The 23,269-nt window shown below is 36.7% G+C and overlaps 2 protein-coding genes across 2 annotated transcripts; both read left to right on the top strand.

Moving 5' to 3' along the window:
* Positions 1–16,986: 16,986 nt before the first annotated feature.
* LOC108365132 (cuticle protein LPCP-23-like) lies at positions 16,987–17,577 on the top strand. Its single transcript, XM_017619097.1, has one exon. It carries the CDS (start codon positions 16,987–16,989, stop codon positions 17,575–17,577), a length of 591 nt encoding a protein of 196 aa, XP_017474586.1.
* A 4,287-nt stretch (positions 17,578–21,864) lies between these two features.
* LOC108365124 (larval/pupal cuticle protein H1C-like) lies at positions 21,865–22,668 on the top strand. The gene has a single exon (XM_017619085.1). The coding sequence runs from the start codon at positions 21,865–21,867 to the stop codon at positions 22,666–22,668; it is 804 nt and encodes a 267-aa protein (XP_017474574.1).
* The last annotated feature ends 601 nt before the right edge of the window (positions 22,669–23,269 follow it).

The raw sequence follows: 23,269 nt of genomic DNA on the forward strand, positions 1-23,269 counted from the left end.
TCTTAGTATCTTAGCAAGCTCACAAATACAAGCACACATACTTACATACATACATTGCTTTGTCCTTTGAACTGTGCAGGCTGTGTTCAACAGCAGACTGTGACTTTTTGTAAACGACCGCTGGGTTCATGTTTTGTTGTTTTATCATTGGCAAAATCGGCTATGCGTAGCCAAACTGTGCTGATAATTTGCCACAATTTACACTGTGGGTTGTATGTATGTATGAAGGTATGTACTTAGATATGTACGCACTAAGTGGGCGGAATTGTGTGAAACGTTCAAGATATTAATTGGGTGGCAACCAGGGCGTATTTTTATGTCTTGTTAAATATGGATGTACAGCTTAATTGCATTGATAAAATCATTGATGAAACCGGTGAAGAAGCACAAGCAATGAGGGTCGAATGATGTTGGTAATGCTGAGATACTAATTGAATGTTAATCGCTTTATGGCTGGGCTATAGGATGACTGGCGACAATGTTGGAAGACGCAATTCGGGTGAGCGGAAAAATGTATACAAACAGCGGATTTTCATAAAGAAATGAGAAAAAATTGAATGAATCCAATTTTTTAAATGCTTGCCTATTGGAATATAGTAGATATGCTTAAAAGGATTTTTAAATAAAAAAAAGATATACATACGCGTATGTCGATTTCAGTGATTAGGTGACAAAGGTTTCACCGAGATTGCTGGGTTGATATTAACGGGACTGATCTTGATGTTCAATAATGAATGAATAATGAAGTTGATTTTTCGGAAAATGACACTGAATATGGCACAACGCCGAAACCGGTTTGTCTGCAAACCAAACTTAACAAGGTATGACGAAAATTCGTTCCAAAATAAATCATCTTACCACCCTGTCGGAAAAATTAACCAACACCAACACAAAGAAACAAACAAACTTTTGTTGAGAGATGTCCAATGAGAACCAATAAATTTCAAAGTAACGTCAATTGGTGGAACCATTATTTCCGGCAAACTTAGGAAAGCCGGCGGAAAACTCTACAATAGCGCAAAGACAAAAGGCAACTGGGCCCTAACCGCTTACGACTGTGAGCTCGGAAGGTCTAAAAGACTACGTGGCGTGAGCACTGCGGAAGCATTTCTTGCCTATCAGATGAGCGTCGCCCTCAGAAAGCCCTTAAACTGGGCCATAAGAACATCCTGTGCACTCTGAAAATGTCGGACGTTACTCACACTTATACCCTGGAAGAAGCCAGTAGGCTTCTGTTAGAAACCCACTTCCGAGGATGTATCGCATACAGCGCAAAGACAACGGGCAACTAAGGTGCCTGCAAGGCAGCCCAAAGCACTTACGACAGTGAGGTTAGAAGGTCTAAATGGGCCTACAGGTCAGCCCCAACCTCTTACAGCTGTGAGCTTAGAAGGTCTAAAAGGGTCTACAAGTCATCCCCAACCGCTTACTACTGTTAGCACAGAAGGTCTAAAAGGGAAAAGTATAGTGAGCACTGAGTAAGCATTTCCTATCTATCAAAAGTGCATTACCTTCAGAAGGCCTTCAAACTGGATCTTATGAACATTTTATGCACCCTCAAAAGACCAAACGGTACTTACACTGGCACCCCGTAGGAAGCCAGAAGGCTTCTGTTAGAAACCCACTTGCATCATGGGCCATTTCAATTTTTAGCGCATACAAATCTCCGGATCCAGATGGCATTTACCCATGCCTGCTACAACATAACACGGGCTTAATATGTGAGCAACTAGTCAGATTGCGGAGTGCAAGTCGCTTACTTGCCCACATACCATCAACATGGAGTGAAGTCAAATAGGTCTTTATACCCAAAGCGGAAAAAAACTCGGCACAGCTCCCAGAGGCGTATAGACCAATTTGCCTCACCTCCTTTCTAGTAATGATATTAGAAAACCCAATAGACCTTCACATTAGGGATAACTTTCTCAAGAATATGCCCCTATGTGAAAGTCAACACGCATATCAGGCTGGGAAATCTACTAGTACTGCAATACATAACTTAACGGAAGTTAAGGAAGCATATTCCTAGCCATCTAGCTGATAGGATCATAAGCATGTTGAAATCCAGAACTACATATAATAGCGGAACTAGGAGACAGTAAGCATGCAATAACAGCCACCCGTGGCTGTCCTCACGTGGGGGTCTTATCGCTTCTACTGTGGACGCTGGCTGTTGAGGAACTCCTGGAAAATTCAAATGGCAATGTATTCAATATACATAGTAGGCTGGCACGAGGAAATAGTGCTCTAGATTAACGGAAGACTGGTTTGCTACAAAGGTATTGTCAATAAACCCACTGAAGTCCACCGTTGTAAAATTCATCTAGAGAAGCAGAGTTAACTTAACTAGGCGCACCCTATCAGGGTCAGAAATTCATTTCTCAGAAAAGACGAAGTATCCAGGGGTAACTCTGGACAAAAGGCTCAATTGAAATTCACATTTCCCGAATGTTACCAACAAGACTACTAGGGAAATTCATGCTCACCAGAGACTTATTCGTAAAACTTGGGGAAAATCACCCAAACCTGAAAGTAGTTTGTCGTGGAAGCAAAGCAAGTGAGTTCAGCTGCCACCTTGAGCAATCTACACCGCTTGATCTGCGTGACCATCACAGGAGCTGTGAGCACCTGTCCAATGGATCCATTTGGTGTGATAAGAGGCATTCCTCCTCTGTCTCTTGTGATTGAAAAAGAGGGCTACTTGAGTGCAACCGCCTAGGAGACCAAAGATAATAGAGTAATACTAAGGTGGGTATCTGGCCCTGCATGATTTGAAGGCAACTAAAGGACTAAGGGTGTCGAAAAACGTTGAGCCCAAATGCGCGTGCATGGTCCCGAATCTTTCTGTGAACCATTTAAAGGATACACTCCTGGACTACTTAGGAGTGGGAAATGGAACTCATAACTCCTTCCAGAAGAAACTCCGAAAGACTCCTTAAACTTAGCCGGAATGGTCTGAAAGGACACTGCAAGTTAAGAGCAATTTGAAGAAAATTGAGCTTTCTGTAGAGACGGTCTGGGTTGGTTTAAATTGAATTGAGAGGATTGATTAAATATCTTAATACGGGTTTCAAAAGGCAAAAGGTTAAGAAAAGCTCAATAAAAAAAATTTTTTTTAGAGAGTTACCACCTGTTTTAAAAATTAAATTCCATTAACTTGATTAAATTAAAGAAATATAACAATGTGTGTGTCAAACGAAAGAGATTTAAGAAAGCTTACTTTGAAAAATATTTTTAAGAAGGTATCCATCTGTTTGAATAACTAAAGTCGATTAAATGATAGATTTAAAATAAATTTGCTTATAGTTTGACATCGACATAATCTATTTTGCCGTGGTCTGATTGTGGAAACGCATATACCTACGTGGTCGGCTCGGCGTTGAGAAGATTTGTATCGAGCTTAGAACAGGAAAAGAGTTGCCACCTGTTAAAAACTTAAATTCAAATACATTAAATGAATTTTTACAATATGGGTCTCAATCCAAATGGGTTTGGAAAGGCTTTGTTTCTAAATTACATGTAGGAGAGTTGCCACCTGTCTACAAAATTATATCTTATTTGAATTAAGGGCATTAGGTAATAGAAATATGTTTTAAAACATGGACGTGAGAAGGGACAGGGCAATGAAGCTTGCGGGTTGAAAATGTTTTGAAGTGGATTGCCACCTGTTTACAAATAATTTATGAAGTTAACTGAATTAATATTTTTTGGCTAGCAGTCGTATATCTTTATTTTAAAGGTTTTATTTCTAAACCATATTTAGGAGGGTTGCCACCTGTGTAAAAATTCAAATTAAATTTAATTTAGGGGAATTAGGCAATTGAAATACATATGTGTAATAAAGTGGGTGTCAACCGAAAGAGGTTTAAGAAGGCTGTAGTTTGCTAATATTGTGAAGAGGGCTGCCATCTGTTTAAAAAGCCGAATAAAAGGAAATTATTCACAAGTTATATGAGATAATAAAAAAGGGTGGCAAACGAAAGAGTCTTAAGAAACGTTAGTTTGAACATTTTGAGTCTTAAAAGCGTTGCCACCTGTTTAAATTTTAAATTCAATTCACATTATTTAATACGTTAAATGAATTATTACAGTATGGGTAACAATGAAACTGGTTTTGAAAAGTATTTGATACTAAACTAACTATAGGAAGGTTGCCACCTGTTTAAAAAGTCAAGCCAAGCTTGGATTAAGGGAAACAGGTTATTGAAATATGTATCGCAGTATGGGTGACAGAGGAAGGGCTTTAATAAGGTTTCGGTTTGAAAATATTTAAAAGGGGGTTAAAAAGAAGAAAAATGTGAAAATTTTTTTTGTATGTCTTTGGCTGAGTTAAAATATGTTGCGTTTTATTGAAATAAATTACTGCTAATATAACTGGCAGAAATTTCATACACTCAATGAAGCGGGTGAGGGAAAACTAGCAAACATATATATATGTAAATTGCCCTCTTAAATCTTCATAGATAGATTTTTTAATCAAAACTAATGCAATTTTCAAATCCAATTTCAAATGTACGCAAATGATAAAACCACTACTTTATGTACACTAATTTTCGCATTTTCTATTTATTTTTTAATAAAATAAATATTCATACAAATCTCTAAAACGAATTTTAATTTCCCTCACCCAACAACAATGCTCAGCATTTGGTTTAGCGCCGGACTGAGCATGTTGGCCGTTGATATCCTTTGAAGCATATCTACGAATGCGCATCTCATTGTTAGAGGAATTTTGTATGAAATTAGGTAGCCCAGCCCAGATGGAAGGAAGTCAGGGCAAATGAAGTTACTGCGGAGTAAGTGGAGAAGCCTCATGTATGTATGTAAAGCAAAAGAAGGCAAATGGGGGATGCGAGACGGTGGTGAATGGAAATTACTTTCATTTATTTGCAGAATGCAAAATGAATTCGAGGAGATGTGGTGAGGCGGTGTGCATCATACATAGATGTAAACATAGACACACTTGTAGGTACTGTGATGTGACATATGTATACATACATACACAAAGAGATATATCTATAGGCGCTTGCTTGCTCACTCGTATGTACCTACATACATATGTATGCATGAGTTTAAGGGATTTTTCGTGCATGCCAACCAACGCCTGGAAGTGCAGTCAATTTAAAGCTTGGGCGCACAAATGTTAACGTCATTCAACAAATTTTACGATTATATGCGGCGCTCGAAAAGCAACAACAAAAACAACATGTGAAAAAAATGCCCCCAAAAGCTAAAAGGACAAACAAACAAAGCTAACAAAATAAGCTAACAAACAGGCGGCAAATGTGCTTTTGTGCCAGCGTCTGTATCTGTCTGTATTTGGCAATGAGAATTCGAGCAAGCGAGGAACTGAAGTGGCAGTTGACTCCGCTTCGCCACAGTCAGATGCAACAAAAAAGAAAACACCGAAGAAAACAAAAACAAGAAAATAAAAAAAAACGAAGATGAAAACGATTTGCGAGAAAATAAAATACAAACAAAATCTTTAAATTAAAAATTAAATTTTAATCTCTATTCTCCGACACAATGAAGGCAATGCGTGTTTACAAAAGCCCTCGCGCGCTGGCAACAACAATAACAACCACACTGTAAATGTGTGTATGTATGTATAATAAAAATAGTGACAACAATAAGAAAGAACAATAAAAATACATCGCAGCAATCCACAAGGCCACACAGTGAAGTGAGGAGCGTAAGCAGATTGTAGCTACTATACGGAGCCTTAAGCTGCCTGCCTGCCACCTTTCGCCTTCATCAACAACAACGGTAAATAACATCGCCGCACATGAAAATATTATTTAGTCTGCTGTGAAAATGAAGGCTACACCGCAGCTTCATAAAATTCATAATGCCACGATGCTATTTTCAAAATAAAGGCATGCGAATATCCCGACCCTGCCTCTGGTGGGGTTGTTGTGGTTGCTGTGGACGGGATACGGCGCCCTAGGCCAGTTAGCCTGCAAACACTCAACAGCCACTCAAAAGCTACTCAGCGCCTACTCAATGAGACTTAGGGAGATGCTTATGAATTTCGTTTAGGTGCTCACGTGTGTTGCCTTCTGTGGGGTTTCTTTTGTATCTCATATCTCAACAAGTATTGTTTGTTTGATTTTTGCTTTTATTCATTTCCTTTACTATTATTATTTTTCTTCTTAGCTAATCTGTTTGTTTGGGGTTGCTTGTGCTGTCACTTCATTTGGATTGTGTAGGCTTCTTTATACTACTACTATCAGCTAAAAGTCTTTTAACCTGTTGCTGGCAGTTCGTATTTGGTTGATAGGCGTACACTTGATTATCCCTTTTACGCGTGCTACTGTATGTCAAACAATAATATTCTGCAAATTAATATAGTTGGATATGAGTTTTCTACCAATAAACTACAAGTATCTGTAAATCTTCTAAGCACGAGGAAGACGTGTACTGTCTTGTTGGTTGTATAACGATCATGCAATAAGTTTTGACATAAAAAAACAACCAACCGTGAGAGCAATTACTGCAGTAGAAGGATACGTTCAAGCGAAATAGTTAGGCTTGTTCTAATAACTTTTTTTTTTAATCGCTACTCGGAAAACTGCTATAGGCATATGTATCTACTCATTTAAAATAAACATGAAGTGAGAGACATGAGAGATAGGAGTGATTAAAAAATTCAATTCAATAAATTAAATGAGTCGGGGATTTCGCTATAGTTAGTTGTATGATTTCGCTATAGTTATGAGTATGGAGTAAGATCCCGTTGGCACCTGATTTCGAAACAATTCAATAGCGGATAAAAAAACATACTGTTAAATCCGATGATTCCTTTACTTTCTGTATGAAATAATGAGCAAGAAATTATGTTACTCATACGCCACGTATCCACGCGTTTGATCAAACTCAATAGGAAAACAATAACTATTGATTGCGCGAATTTTAAAGCGTCTGGTGGAATGTTGGTGTTTAGTGCCTAAAAAGGATGTCAACTAGCGACACAATTTCTTCAACTGGATCTGAAGTTCTCAATTAAAACTTCACAATTCTCTTATTGATTATGCGTTTTTATACCAAGCCGAGGTATATACAATACTTATGACCATGTAATATGTGACGAGGTGGAGGGGTAGGAGTGTACGCACCTGAAGTGCGAGCCAAGGTATTGGCCAGTCTTTTAATTACTTCCAGCTTTGTTTGACACTTAAATATACCACTGCTGTTAATAAAAACATTTTTTTTGAATTACCTGGACCAGGTGACACCAAGTAATTGTGAGCTACTCCAACTACTTGATTACTCGATTAATGTGGCTTATACTGCCCTCAATTTAGTAAGGCTTAGACAGGTATTCGCTTCATTTTGAGCCGATGGCGTATATATGTAATTGTGTTCGGCATACCTGAAAACCCTATAGCCTATAGGCAGTCATCCTGTCTTAAAAGGGATGTAATGACTTTTGCGCTACCTTCGAAAAGATTAAGTATGTAGAGGGTTTTGGCAGGAAGGCGAAAGCTTAAATAGCGGCGATTCAGCTGCACTCAATAGAAGTAGGTTGGAAATGGATTAGCAACAAGAGTTTACGGGGTGCGCATAGCTCAGTGGTTAGCGTAAATGATTTTGCATATCGATGATGCGGGTTCGATTTCTGCTGAAGTCTGGAAAAAGAAGTCTGATGAGGAGAGAGATGTGGTGATCTCCGACATAGCAGCTATAACTTCTACCGCTTTGGTTTTGTTGTTTTTTCCATTTTCCCATTAGAGCTCTTGGTAGTTCAGACTTTTTCTATGTTAGTATTTTTAAAGCTCTTTGTACTCGAAATGTTCCTATTACTCGAGCCCTAATTGAGTTAAGTAAAATTTCTGAATTTATTGAGATAGATTTTTTATTTCCAAAAGATCGCTTTTTGAAATCTTTGAATACTTTTTATAAATGGTCTAGTTAAACTATTTGTATTTTCCAAATGACTTTTAAATTTTAAATATATCTACGTAGCCTACAAGAATTTTTGTATTCATAGGCTTAATAAATAAAAAATAAACAAATATCCTTCCGAGTAATAGGATATCCGAAAGCTATTGCACTTGAGGATCTTTGTCCTCATTAGCGACCGCAGCGGCCTGGAGGAGGCCCTGAAGGATGTTAGGTTAGGTTGAAGCGGCTGCCTTCATCCAACATAGCAGGGAGGCACACTTAAGTCGAGGCCAAGCAATGAGTGATAATGCGGCGAGCGGCTTAAAATTAAAACATATGATTTACTATTGAAGTGGCCACGCAATGAGCGGCCCGTGAGCGACTATTCTGATTGGTTGGGTGGCGCCGCGCAGGAATAAAAGCCACTCAACCGCTCATTGCGTGCTCTGGGCCTTAGACCCAGATCCGGCCTTAGTGCGTTGTTATACAAATTGAGAACACGTATTCGTACCAGTCCGTTCACCTAGAAGTATAACCAATTGGTTAGGTTTAGAAATCGCGTGAATTCCATAATACCTGCTTCACTTAGGTCCGCCAAACAGACAAAACGGTGGTGGTGAAGTGATCGTCTTCTCGCCCGCATGAGGTCCGGGCAGTGACAGAGGAGCATTCTCCACTATTTTTAAACAAAATTTCTCACTTTTCATATCTGGCTTTCCGGTTCGCGCAAGAATCCGGCTGTAATGTAACTAGAATTAAAATAAGCAAGTTTTTTAAAAAGCCTGTTGAGAATTGCAAACGAACAAAATAATAATAAGCTGAAATAAACTGAGTTTATTCAAATGAAATAATTTGTATACAAAAAGTTGGGCATTTCAGTTGCACCAAAATCATCTAACACAAGTGCAAATGGATGTTAGTGTGGCTGTGTTAATAATGTGTGAAATTGTCATTGATGCCAAGCAGTGTCAGCGTAGCAACACCAAAGACACTTAAAAACAGTTACGCACAACACTCAGTAAAAAGTTCAAAGTTCAACTGACAGCAACAGAAACAAGCAATAGCAGTGTTTATTGCAACAAAAGGCTTGGCCATAAATAAGGAAAAAGACAAATACTGCCATGCAGATGTTGAAGACAATTATTGCCACAACAAAAACAAGTTCCACCACCCCAGCGTCTAACCACCAAAAAAACCATGCGCATGCAATTGAAATTGATGGAAAGTGTTTTAAATGGATTCTGGATGCAACATTTGTTAACTGTAAATGCATACTTACAAGCACACATACATACGTACATACATAAAAGCACGCACGAAAAAATATGTACATATGCATTCCAATATGAATAACACAAACGTACACGCTTGCGTATACGTAACATATTGCTGCAAGTGCGTGGCATGCCACTAACACTAACACACTCAAACACATTAGCATATAACATTCACCAAAAATTTTACAGCAAGTTGCAACTTTCACTACAACAAAAACAGAAAGCGGCATTGCATGTACAATAAAAACAGACAAAACAACAATAGTAGCAACAACAACTGTAGCAAACAAGTGCCCAGAGATTGAATAGGCCCTCGAGTCTTTTGCAATTTTCAGTTTGCTTGATTGTTGTGGAGGCTTGCAAACTTATTTGCCCAGCTGAAAATTAGTGCTTTGCAAAGAAGTAAAAAGTAGAAGTGGAAGTGGAAGCGGCAGTGGTAGTGGTTGTGAGGCAAGGCGAGGCAGTGCAATCAAGGGTCGTGTTTGTTTTTGTAATCGTACGCATACGCTGGCGTGCATGCAGAGTCTTACTTACAGCAGCAAACGCCAAAGGGATTCTTTTACGCAACACTTGCAACTGATGGCTTCGAGTTCCGCCTCTTGCCTTGTTGCAGCTAACATCTTCTTTGTATTGTTGCCGCTGTCATGTTGCAAGCAAAATTAACATATCCCTTATTGCCGGTTTAGCAATTACAGTGACAAGTAGCAGGCTGGCTTGCTGGAGGGTAGCAAGGTGCTGGAGGGGATGAAGTCGGATGCAGTTGGGTAAGATAGTGAGACAATTAGAAGTGGTGTTGTGTTTTTTGAAGTAGTTTAAAAAATTTTGAATTGGAATTTAGAACACTTATCTTACTCGAATCGCTGAGTTGGTTGCAATCGTATTTTTGACTGCCTATCATTCATATTTGTTTTAAATTATAATAGCGACTATTTGCACGAAATAATAAAATTGGGTAGAAGTCCCAAAAGTAATGAGTAAATGGTGATGAGAGTGCTATGACTGGCTTCGTACTGAGGAATACCTTGTGTGAGCTTCCTTTAGTCAAACGGTCAGATTTCGCATTATCTGGTACTCCCTAGTGACTCGGCAGGCTTAGTAAAACCAGTTTTTTAAGTTTTTCAACATCATTTAGCCGAGACTTACTCTGAACTGCCTGAAAGTGATTGGAACTGTCTTTAAGTCAGCGTGGCTGCCAACACAGACACGCTTGAAAATTCGAGGCATGTTTCCCAAGAGAAAAGTTAAGATTATCCCCATTATCTTCGATAAAGACTCCATTGTCAGTTTTGTAAGCCCTAAACAAAGGTCGGGTAACGTCCGAACTCAGTGCTTCGTTAAATCAGCAGTAATTGATAATCACAGGCGAAACTCCAAGTGAAGTCAGCTGCGGCGTGGAGGCCTGTAGAACACTTTTTGGTTGCACGTGAGCTTAGATATGGGATCTAAACAAGAAAATTCCTATCACGCTTTAATAAACGTGATCTTTTGATCTCAGCCACAGATTCAATAGGAACTTATTCAACGGTGGCTCTAGAATCGCTTCTTAGCAAAACTTTACTACATATATATATTTTCTGAAGCAGCTTCCAGAAAGTTGCAAATAGAAATACCTGATTGTTCAGTGTTGGCCAGACTAACGGGACAGTACTGGCTAAGTTAGTTGAAAGTCTTTTGTTAGACAACTGAAATACAGTACGCAGGATAGTTCGAAAGATTTTGTTTATTCTGTCAAGAAAAAGGCTTCCATGCCAACTTTCATGTTGAAAAGCTGTTTTGGCAGAGAACTCGCACTGCTCTAACATTCGCAATGGCCGAGTGAGCAAGGTGGGATTCGAGTTCGACTCCTCGGGCAGCGGCACTTTTTTTTATAAAAAAAAAAAATATTTAATTCTCTTTTAATTTCCGATTTTGTTTTTTTAAGAAGAAATATATATATATTTCTTCATTTCTTACAATTTTTCGAAACTTATTTGTTTACTTACTATTTCTAGATTTAATTAAATTTTTAGATGTGATTGTTTTAAATAATTTTATTTATTTATATATTTCCTGTTATTGTTGCCTTTTCACAATAAGTTTTTCATTAAAAATGGCCTCGAGCTCAATAAAAATTGTTGAATATAATGGTTATAAATTCTTTTATGGCAAAAAAAAAAAATATTTATTTAATTCAATTTTTCAGAAATTTATGTATATACTTTTTAATTAATTTTTGTTTAATTTTTGATTTAATTTTCGACAAATTTTATTGATTTTATTGTTAAAAAAAGTAAAATACTTTTCTTTTAAGTTTATTTAGTTTTTAGGAGCTCATTTTTTCGGTATTTGATATTTTTTTTATTTATCTTTTAGTTTTTAGATTATATTATTTTAAAAAGAAACAAATTTAATATATTTAATTTTTGGGAACTTATTAAATATTTTTTTGTAATTTTTTTTCTTTTCCGTTTCGATTTTGAGATGTCGTTGTTTAAAAAAGACAAAATTTTTTAGTTAATTAAATTTTTAGAAACTTATTTTATTATAATTTTTTTATTATTTACTTTTAATTTTTAGTTTTTAATGTTTTAGAAAGGAAAGTATACATTTGTTTGCAATTTCATTTAATTTTTGGAAAACTTATTGCTAAAAAGCAAACAGGCTTTTGACTGTGGTGAGTAGAAAGACAGTTGCCAGAATTGCCATGTAAATTCATCAGCAGTCAAACTTCTTAGGGCCAAGAATTCATCTAAGAACGAGTTAGCGTTTCTTCGGGAAATTCATCATATTTTGGGCTATTTCGTTTAGGAACTTATCGGAGGGATACAAAAGATCCGCTTAATCGCCGTCTTCCTTGTTCCTCTACATCAAAGTTTTCAACTAACTAACGACCATTTATTATTATGACCAACATTTTATGTTCCTCAGCATTATTTCTTTTGCCATAAGCTCCAATGCCGATCAGTAAATGCAAATTTTTTGAAAAAAAAACATACAACACTCCTATGTTCTTTCAAATGTCAAACACAGCATATTTTATTTAGCTAAATGTCGCAGCCACGCCAATGAATTGTATATTTGTACGCCCATCGTTCTGCTGTTTCAGTGAACCAGCTGTCACTTGCGCCTTCTTGAAACATAAAACTTTTGCCGTTCAACATTAAAAACATATGCAACATCATTGGCTCGCAAGTAATAAATAGTTGCATATATTGCGCTAAGTTATTTACAATTAAACCTACATACATACATAGAAATTTCTCTTTGCTTGTATGTGAAACCAATTGCAGTCACACTTGTAATATAATTGCCCGTTCCATTGTTGCATCATCATCCTCTCCTCATCACCAGCCGCTCGACAGTTTATCTGTCTAAATATGTACATACAGATATTTGTATGGCCATGTCTGCATCCAAATTGTCCCCAGGGTAAGTAAATTTGATTTATGACTTATTATGCGTCTTATGTCCCTTTCATAATTTAATTATTCGCAAATGCAATGCGACAGCCAGGCTGCTGGGCAGTCAGGCAGCCAGTCAGCCAGCGAACGATGAATGGTGTAAAATGCTTGTATTTGTTAGACAGAACTAAATATGTATGTTTGTATGTGCGTGTGTTTGTGCGAATTGTGAGTGGGTGTGGTTATGCATTTGTGTGAGTGGCTTAGCTATTTATGGCCACCAAATTGCATTCTGACATGCAATGTTGCAACTTTTGTAGACGATTCGTACGTAGCCTATGCCAGGGCGTTCAGCCAGATGGATGTGAGCGAAGTGATAAACATACTGATGTGCATCTAAATATGTATGTAAATGTATGTATGTATATGGATATTTCCATTGGCTTATGTAATTTTTTTGTTTTGCTTATACTCAGCAATAATTTGCAAACGCATGCGTTCTATGTTGGCTGCCAGTAGCATGGATGTTTATATGTACGCATATTAGGGTGGTCAAAAAAAAGCATGTGAAAAAGTAAAGTTGGAATTTGTATGCTCTCAACCCTAGGATTCTTCTATACTGAAATAAATATACCCTATCTTTTATTTTGAAATCGAAAAATATTTAGAGGTCGCTTAAAGCGCTCAAAGTTTTCCAGGTATTTTATATAGAAAGAAAAAACAACTTTTCGGAGAAATGGTATAGAGTTTTTAAAAATCAATATTCTTTGTTCGGGAAACTCTGTTTCTCTGCAAGAGATTCCCAATAATAATATCCAAATGTTTATTTAACCATTTTGTCCTAGTAATTATAATTTATAGGTCCGCCGAAAACCCCCAAAAACCCCGACAAATGCAATGGAGGGACCCATAAAAAATCGTTCGTATTAAAAAATGGTTAAATAAACAATAGTTTATAGTTACAGAAAGTCTCCTGGAGGGAACCTGAGTATTGATTTTCAAGAATTTTATACTATTTCAACGAAAAGTTGTTTTTCCCCCACATAAAATACATGGAAAACTTTGAGCGCTTTCAGCGACCACTAAAAATTTTTTGATTTCAAAAAAAAATAGGGGTATACTTTTTTTACTCTTTTTGTACCACCCTAATGCATATACGTATACTACATACATATGTATATTACCATTTATGCGAAGAATTGCCGAGTTGGCATTTGAAGGTCGCAGCTGAAGTAGTTTACGCACCAAATGCAATTTAAAACATGAAAATTTTGGCCCACAAAAAACAACAACAACAAGAAAGAAGATGCAACAATCAGCAGTGATGCATGCAACAAAATAGTCAACTACTCAAGCATTACAATTGCCCGAGTGCATTTGTTGCTCGACGAAAAGTGCAAAAAAAAAACATTTGTTGTAGTAGCAACAACAAAAGCAAAGGCGGCAACAATGTATGTACGTATGTTTGTAGCACTGCAAATTTTGTAATTAAAATCTGTTTTAGTTGTTGCTTGGTAAATGTTCTAGCTCGCCGTACAATTGCCGCCTCTGCTGTTGCTATTGCTGGTGGTGGTGGTGCTGCTGCTGCTGTGACGCAAACAAATGAAATACGCAACGGATTTTCGCATTGTCACTGTTGCAGGCGAATTGTTTGGTGGCGGTGTGCGCGCGGCTGTGGGTGTACTTATAGCAAATTAAATGCGTTGCATGAAAACGAAATGAATTATTGAGCAATTGTCGCTTTGCGAATGTCTGTGTCCTTGCATGCGTGTACATACTTACATATGTATGTGTTAATTTACATTCCTTCTGCTGCGAAACAATTGCTTTTGGAAATTGCTAGATGTAAATTGCCAGTGACAATTTGGTCAGCTAATTTGATTCATCTGAAATCTTAACTAATAAAGCAAATTTTGCCAGGCTGTTGTTACATTTGTTCCCAAAAGTATCGTTTTAAATGTAGTTTTAACACTAGGACAAGATTCTGATTTTATTTGATTAGCAGTTTTAGGTTATCAATCAGTTTTCTGTTAATATTAATTGAGAATAGTACAAAAGTGATGGATTTATAACTTAAAGTCTCTTAACTGAACAGTCAGTTAAATATATAGGCGCATATGTAGTAGCGCTCCGCTCTTGGTGGGGTTGGGCACCACTCCCACGGCAGTGGTAAAAAAAATGCTAAAGCTGTATTCTATAGACTTAATGAAAAGAATCAAGGGAGAAGTCGGCATTGAGACTAAGAGGGAAATTCTAGCAATTATCTTGAAAGCTCTCTTTTCAGTCTTTCGAAAGTCTAATTGAAAGATCTGCTAAAGAGGAGGTCTTAGCGTTTTTCTAATTCCCTTGCAGCAATAAGTTTTCGAAAAATGTAATTGAATTAAAAAAAAAAACAAGTATTTGATTTTAGTACAATGAAAACCAGAAAATTTAAAGAAAGTTAAATTAAAAAAAAAAAGAAAAAAAAAATAACAGCCAAATTCATAAAAAATAAAGAAGACTTTACCTGCTTTATAAATCGGAAATTTTTATGAAAATGTCCCTTTATAGAACTCTTTAAAACTATTATATTTTTTATGAATATGGCCATTTGATTTAAAAAATAATAAAAAATTTATGACTAAAAATTAAGAAAAATTAAAAAAAATTTATGTTTCTTTCTAAAGCGATGGAATCTAAAATTTAAAAGAATATTTATTTGAAAGGAAAAAAATGTACGTAAGAAAAGAATACAAACATGTTTATAAAAACTAGAAAATTTAAAGAAAGTTTAATTTAAAAAAAAAAATCAATTGAAAAAATAAAAAAATTATAAATTAACACCCGAATTCATAAAAATAAAGAAGACTTTAACTGCTTTATAAATAGAAAATTTATATGAAAATTAACTCTTTAAACCTATTTTATTTTTTATGAATACGGCCATTTGATTAAAAAAGAAATAACAAAAAATTAATGACTAAAAATTAAAAAAAAAAAAATATGTTCCTTTTTAAAGCAACGAAATCTAAAAAATAAAAGAATATTTATTTAAAAAGAAAGAAATGTACATAAGAAAAGAATACAAACATGTTTCTAAAAACTAATTAAAACTAAAAAGAATATTTCTTTTTCAAACAATAAAATATAAAAATTTATTTTATTAGGTAAAAAAAAAATTCAATATAAAAAAGTCAAATAAGTTTCTAAAAAATAAAAACTTTGCTTTGCTCACTAGATCATTTTCGACTGTTGGAGCAGGGCGAGCAAAATGACATACAAGTGCGTTGTGTCAAAAGAGCTTTTCACAGTGAAAGCTATAAAGGGAGCTAAAACTTTTTTTCAACTTTTTTCAAACTTTCAATCTACCTAGCCTGCTGTCTTTCAACTGTCTTACAAAGGAATTTCAAATATCTTGGACCGACTTGCCTTGCAAAGGTAAATTTTTCTTAATACAAAAAAAAGAAAAAATAAGTAAATTGCTAAGAATTTAACGAAATTAAAAAAAAGAAATTTCTTAAAAAATTAAATTTAGAAATTTGAGGAAAATTTATTTAAACGAAAAAAAATTACTTACAAAGAATAAAAAAATGTTTCTAAAAATTAAGTGAAATAAAAAAAGTATATGTTTAAACAATAAAATATAAAAATTAAATTAGAAGACGAAAAATCAGTATACGAAAATAAAATAAGTTTTACAAAATAAAATATTTCATAAATACATACATTTTCTTCTTTTAAAAACAATAAAATTTTAAAATGAAAATAACATTTAATAAAAAAAATACAAAAAAAATAAAGCTATCTTACCTGATGTCTTTCGATTCTCTTAACTACAAAAGACTTTCGACTGTCTTAGACAGAATTGCCCTGTAAAAATAAATTACAGTTCACACAACGATCATTTGGATACATAAATTTACATGAAGTAATCGGTAAATCATACCGAAAGAAAAATATTTGATTTTTATTTCTTTTGTTTTCTTAAAAATATCATTTTGCAGAAAACAAACCTTCTGCCTCTTGCACTGGCATGACATTTACCATTAATGCAACCTGGACCAAATTGTAGATATATGCCGTTTAAGTAAAAAAACCGTACACAAATTTTGAAATTGAAAAAGCAGGTGTTTACCAAATATGTTCGTTATACGTTTGCAATAACTTGTTTTCTTGCTGTTGCATTAAAGTAACCCAATTAGCGGTAATAGCAAAATGTTCAAAAGAAAATAACAGACAAGGTCAGAAATATTCAAGATTGACTTGCTACACGATCGCATTTGTGGGTCTATGCTGCGCCACCCTCAAATACGCAGTCGCACATTTCTAAATTCACTTGACTGAAATCGTATAAAAGAAACATGCTACAACCAAAACAGTATCAGTCGCCGATCGATCAATCTACTGCAAACATTACAGCGCCAATTTCAATTAAAAGCAAACACATAATTAACCAATTCATAGAAATGGCTTTCAAATTCGTTGTACTCTCAGCTCTATTGGCCGTTGCCAGCGCCGGTTTGCTGCAGCCCGTCACCTACGCCCACTACGCTAATCCCGCCGTCGATGCCGTCGCCTCCAGTCACCAGAACGTCGTACGCAATTTCGATGGTACTGTCTCACAGTACTCGAAGACCATTGAAACTCCCTACTCCAGCGTTCACAAATCGGATACTCGCGTCAGTAATAATGTCTACACTCCTGCTCTGGCTAAGACTGTCACTTACGCAGCGCCTGCTGTAGCTAAAACGGTCTATGCTGCTCCAGCTCCAACCGCTTACTATGCACACTCCGCTCCAGTTGCTAAAACTGTAGCCTATGCGGCGCCAGCTGTCGCCAAGACTGTGTCCTACGCTGCTCCTGCTCCTGTGTATCAACATGAGGTACCTGTTGCCAAAACTGTGACGTATGCTGCCCCGGCTGTTGCCAACACTGTGTCCTACGCTGCTCCTGCTCCAGTTTACCATCATGCCGCACCTGTCGCCGTGCATTACTCTCCAGCTGAGACTTCGTCTCACATGAGCTTCGATGGTTTCGGCACCCACTGGGGTTGGTAAATAAATTCGCTGCATATATTTGTGATCCAATTAAATTACTTCGATTGAAAATTGTTACTCTTTATTAGTTGTTGTTGAATAAATTTTTTTCTACCGATCTTAAGCATAAAAATTAAAAAAAAAAATCGTTTTGTTTTAGCAAATCAATGCCCCCTTAATGGATTATAGGGTATCTTTTACTGCAGTATCCGAGAGAAACTTTAGTATGGAACCTAAATCTACGGATTTCATTTCGCCTTTGGTTATCAAATGTTCACCCAGGTGCCTTTTGCGTTTATGCATCAGTGCAGGACATTCTTCTAAGATTTGCTGTGCAGTCTCGTTTTCCATCCTTGCAAAATCTGCATCGCTCATGCGAGTAAATTCCTATGTTAGTTAGGTGATAGTTCAGCCTGTGTCCTGTCAAGATTCCTGTAACAATTCTTAAGTTATTATTTGATAAGCTCATACATTCCTTGAAGCGTTTTAGGTTATATGTTCCTAAAAGTGCTTTGGACTGCTCTAGACCTGATAGATTATCCCAGTAGCGATTCCTGTGAGCCTCTTCCTCTAGCCGAACTAGTTCAGAGAGTGCCCCTTTTCCTAAGCCGCAGAAAGGCTGTGGGGCGGTGAAAGGGGTTGATGCACTTTTCTTCGCTAGTTTATCGGCAATCTCGTTTCCTTCAATACCAATAAGTCCCGAAATCCAGAGAACCCAAATCTGATTGTACAGGCAAAGAGTATTCAGTTTACCGAGGCACTCCATCACCAGTTTAGATGTTACCTGGTGAGATCTGAGGGCCTTGATAGCCGCTTGGCTGTCGATCAAGATCGCGATGTTCTGATTCCGGTAGTTTCGCTTGATATTAAAGTCCGCACATCTTTCTATGGCGTATGTTTCAGCCTGGAAAATAGACATATGTTTTCCCATTGGTTCCGAGTATCTTAATTTCGGTCCAACTACTCCTACCCCGGTACCCTCGTCGGTCAATGAGCCATCAGTGCACCAGGTAATCATGTTTTGGTTTATCCGATATGTCTCGGATATGCCTGACCAGCTCTTCTTATTACTCAGATCAGTCTTAAACCTTTTTGTAAAGCTGACCCTCGGATGCATATTATCCCTCGGTATTGCAATTTCAGCAAACTTTATCGTATGAATACCCAACTTCCCACGACTAAAACACCCTGCTGCCCCAATATTGGTACCAGTCATCCGTAGTAAAGCTCTTTTCGCCTGAGTCTGTATGTGAATATGAAGAGGGGTAAGATCTAAAAGAACCTCCAAGGATGCGATTGGACAGATTCTCATGGCTCCCGTTGTGCATATGCATGCCAGCCATTGTATCTTGGAGAGCACTTTGATTGCTCCAAATTGTGAAGTTCTACCGGCCCAAACGATGACTCCATAAGCTATCATGGGTCGTACTATTGTCGTGTAGATCCATCTCAAATATTTCATTATCTTTGGTGTGCAGCCCCAACTCTTTCCTGCCATGGACCTACACGTCATAAACGATCTTATAGCTTTCTTCGCAGTTTCTTCCACCAGTGCTTTCCAGAATAGTTTTTTGTCTAGTATTACTCCTAGGAATTTAACATCTTTTTTGTATATAATGTCTATCTATCTATCTATCAGGTTTGTTTTTCGTTGCGAATGGTACTATAGTGGTTTTTGCTGGATTTACATTCAGCCCCAGGTTGTTTTCGAATTTCCCTCTGCATATTATTACAATGTCGTCGGCGTACCTCTGGCAAGTTAGTCCAGTATATAACTGGATTTTTTAAACTGGTAGAACCTCTTCAAAAGTATTTTAAAAATAAAGCTTCAAAATTAATTTAGAAATAAACTTTACTTAAACCTGTCTCGTTTTACCCCCATATAAATACAGTTCATTCAACTTAATAGAATTTCTTTGGAGTTTCTAAACAGGTGGCATCCATCTTCAGAATTATTTTTGAATCTCTATCATTCGACACCTTTATTAAAATGTTTAATTTATCTGGTTAGTTAAGTTGATTTTGAATATTTAACCGGGTGGCAACCTCCGTAAAAATAGTTCCGAAACAAGCCTTTCTTAAACTTATCTCGTTTGACACCCATATCAAAATACTTAACCTTAACTTATTAGAATTGATTTGGAGTTTCTAACGAGGTGACAACCATCTTCAAAAATATTTTTTAAATAAACCATTTTTAAAACAATCTAGTTTGACACCCATATGCAAATACTTAATTTAACTAATAAATGATTTTGAGCTTTTAAACAGGTGGCAACCATCTTGAAAAACATTTTTGCAATAAACACTTTTTAAATCTCTCTCGTTTGACACTCATATCCAAATATTTCATATACCTTGTTAATTAAATTGGTTTCGAATTTTTAACCTGGTGGCAACCTCCGTCAAAAATTCCTCCATAATAAACCTTTCTTAAACCTCTCTCCTTTGACACCCATATTAAAATATTTAACTTTAACCTAATAAAATTGATTTGGAGTTTCGAAACAGGTGGCAACTATCTTATAAAATATTTTTGTAATAAACATTTTTTAAAGCTATCTAGTTTGACACCCATATTAAAATATTTCATTAAACTTGGAAAAATATATTTTTAGTTTTTAAATAAACAAAGAGTTGACATATCTTCAAAAATATGTATGAAATAAGCCTCTTTAAAATCTCTCTCGTTCGACACCTATATTAAAATATTTTATTTACCTTGTTAATTTTGATTTTGAATTTCTAACCAGGTGGCTACCTTCCTCAAAAGTAGTTACGAAATAGACCTTTCTTGAATTTCTCTTGTTTGATACATTTAATAAAATATTTCATTAAACCATTAAATAAACTAATCTTGAATTATCAAACAGGTGGCAACCCTCATCAAAAATTTTTTCGATATAAAGCTTTCTTAGGATTCTCGTTCATTTGATTCCCATTTAAAATACTTAATTTAACTTGTTAATTAAATTGATTATGAAATTCAAAACAGATGGCAACCCTCTTAAGAATAATTTTTCAAAGAAAGTTTCCTTAACCCTCTCTAGTTTGATACGCAGACAAAACTATTTAATGGAACTTAATAATTGTAGATATTGATTTTAATATTTTTAAAAGGTGGCAACACTCTTCAAAGTTATCTTGAAGTACATCGTTTTAGAATCCTCCTAAAATAATATTTTCGGAACAGATCTCGTTTGACATCCACTTTGTTGTGATATTTTATTTCTTCTTCTTATTTGGGGCTGTAATCGCCTAAGCGATTTTAGCCGAAATTTGCACAGCGCGTCGACTTTACCCTTTTCGTCGATTTTAAAGCCGATTTTGATAGCCCGAAGGGCAGCTGACTCTTTGACGCTTTGCCTAAATTTGCAAAGCTTGTTGACCCTAAGCTCCACTTTTAGTATCGGTCCGCATTGGGAATAAACTCTCCGCTCCGTTTGAGAACAAGTTTGGTCTTAGACAAGGCGACTACATTACGTGAGATTTTGTTTATTTGATGTTACAAAGCGTAATACGATCTGCAGATCTGAATCACAATGGCACCATATACAGAAAAAACATTAAGCTGCTGGCATATGCAGGTGATATTGACATCGTCATACTCAATACCCGGACTGTGTCCCTGCGAGGTGGTTTAAATATTTGTGGTTTGAGAAAAGTGTACTTTTTAAAGGAACTGCTTGTTTTCGGTTTAGTTTCCGCTAGTAATTTCGTGCCTGGATAGCATATTTTCTTTGATATTAAAGGGAGAATATTTTAGACCTTAACTTTGAATTTTAATTATGTGGCTTAGAGCTTTAATTGCATAAATAATGGTTTATCCAAATGCAATTGCGTAAAGCGTTGATCGCCGACAGTTTAGCAAATTGTTTAACTAAATGTATAATTTTATCATGTTCAGGGAATGTGTAGCTTAATACGCATATACTTATAAGAATCCATTAAGTATGTATAATGCAATCAATGCGAATTGAATTATAAAAGTAAGCCTATGCCCATTAACCTTAAAAACGAAAAAAAAACAAATATTACAGTGTCACGGAACAATAGTTAGAAATATGAAGAGTTAACTTTGCAAATTTTGACAGCTACATACATACATATGCACATGCAAACAAATACAATAACGAAATATTAAGCCACGCACCTGTAAATTCTCTGCATCGTGATCGTATAAAAGCAGCGCGCCACAACCAAATTGGTATCAGTAATCGATCAGTCATTTCATTGCAAACACTACAGCACCCACTTCAAGTACTTAGCTCAATCAAAAGCAAACGGACAATCAACTAATTCATACAAATGGCTTTCAAATTCGTTGTACTCTCAGCTCTTTTGGCTGTCGCCAGCGCCGGTGTGTTGCAGCCCGTCACCTACGCCCACTACGCTAATCCCGCCGTCGATGCCGTCGCCTCCAGTCACCAGAACGTCGTACGCACTTTCGATGGTACTGTCTCACAGTACTCGAAATCCATTGAAACTCCCTACTCCAGCGTTCATAAATCGGATACTCGCGTCAGCAATAATGTCTACACTCCTGCTGTGGCCAAGACTGTCACTTACGCAGCAGCGCCTGCTGTAGCTAAAACGGTCTATGCTGCTCCAGCTCCAACCGCTTACTATGCACACTCCGCTCCAGTTGCTAAAACTGTAGCCTATGCGGCGCCAGCTGTCGCCAAGACTGTGTCCTACGCCGCTCCAGCACACACATCAGCTTTGTACACCCACGCCACTCCCATCGTTAGCAAGGCTGTGTATGCACCTGCTCACGCCCACTCCATCAAGACTGTGGCTTACGCTGCTCCTGCTCCAGTGTATCAACATGAAGTACCTGTTGCCAAAACTGTAACGTATGCTGCCCCAGCTGTGGCAAAGTCTGTCACCTATGCTGCTCCAGCTCCAGTTTACCACCAGGCAGCTCCAGTTTACCACCATGCAGCTCCTGTCGCCACCACCAATATTAACCACGGATCAGCTGCGACTACATACACCCACAATGCTCCCGGACTGTCCGGTTATGGTTCCAGCCAGACAGTGCACTACTCACCAGCTAATACCGCTTCGCACATGAGCTTCGATGGTTTCGGTACCCACTGGGGTTGGTAAACAATTTCTGCTAGATTTTGGAAACTGGAGGAGTTACTCCATTTGTTAAAAGCGAATGTTATTTACATATATTTTAATTGTTGAGCTCTTGTTTTGAATAAAGTGTTTTGTATTGCAAATCGAATTTTAAATTTTTAAGTTTCATACGGATTAGCAAATAATTGCACCCTAGGAAGAAATTGTATCTCTCTACTTGTCCAGGTTTTTCCAGACATTCTTCTGGGTGGAGGAAACTTAGCTAGGTCGTGTTTATTAGGATTTTTATATTCCACATTTTAAAGGTTCAACAGAAATCATCATGTGAGATCGTTAGAGACCGTGTCGATTAGATGGTTTGTCTCTCGGTGCCTCTTGTCGGATACCTCTCTGCCTCAGTTGACCGCTGATCACCCTCACTTTATTCGATCGCCGAGCGGATCCAGTAGTATAGTACGAGACCAACGAAATAGATCACAATGATTTCTTACAATGCAGTTTTGGATACTTGCATGAAGAAAATAAAACCTACTTAAAAACTTCGGCTACGTTATCGGTGATTCCACTGAAGCCTCGTCTTCTGCTTGAGCACACAGATAACTCTTAATCAGCGACGGGCAGAGAG

This window comes from Rhagoletis zephyria, unplaced genomic scaffold (genome assembly GCF_001687245.7).
Source record: "Rhagoletis zephyria isolate East Lansing unplaced genomic scaffold, Rhagoletis_zephyria_1.1 Rzeph_scaffold_00035, whole genome shotgun sequence".
Taxonomy (NCBI): Eukaryota; Metazoa; Arthropoda; class Insecta; order Diptera; family Tephritidae; genus Rhagoletis; species Rhagoletis zephyria.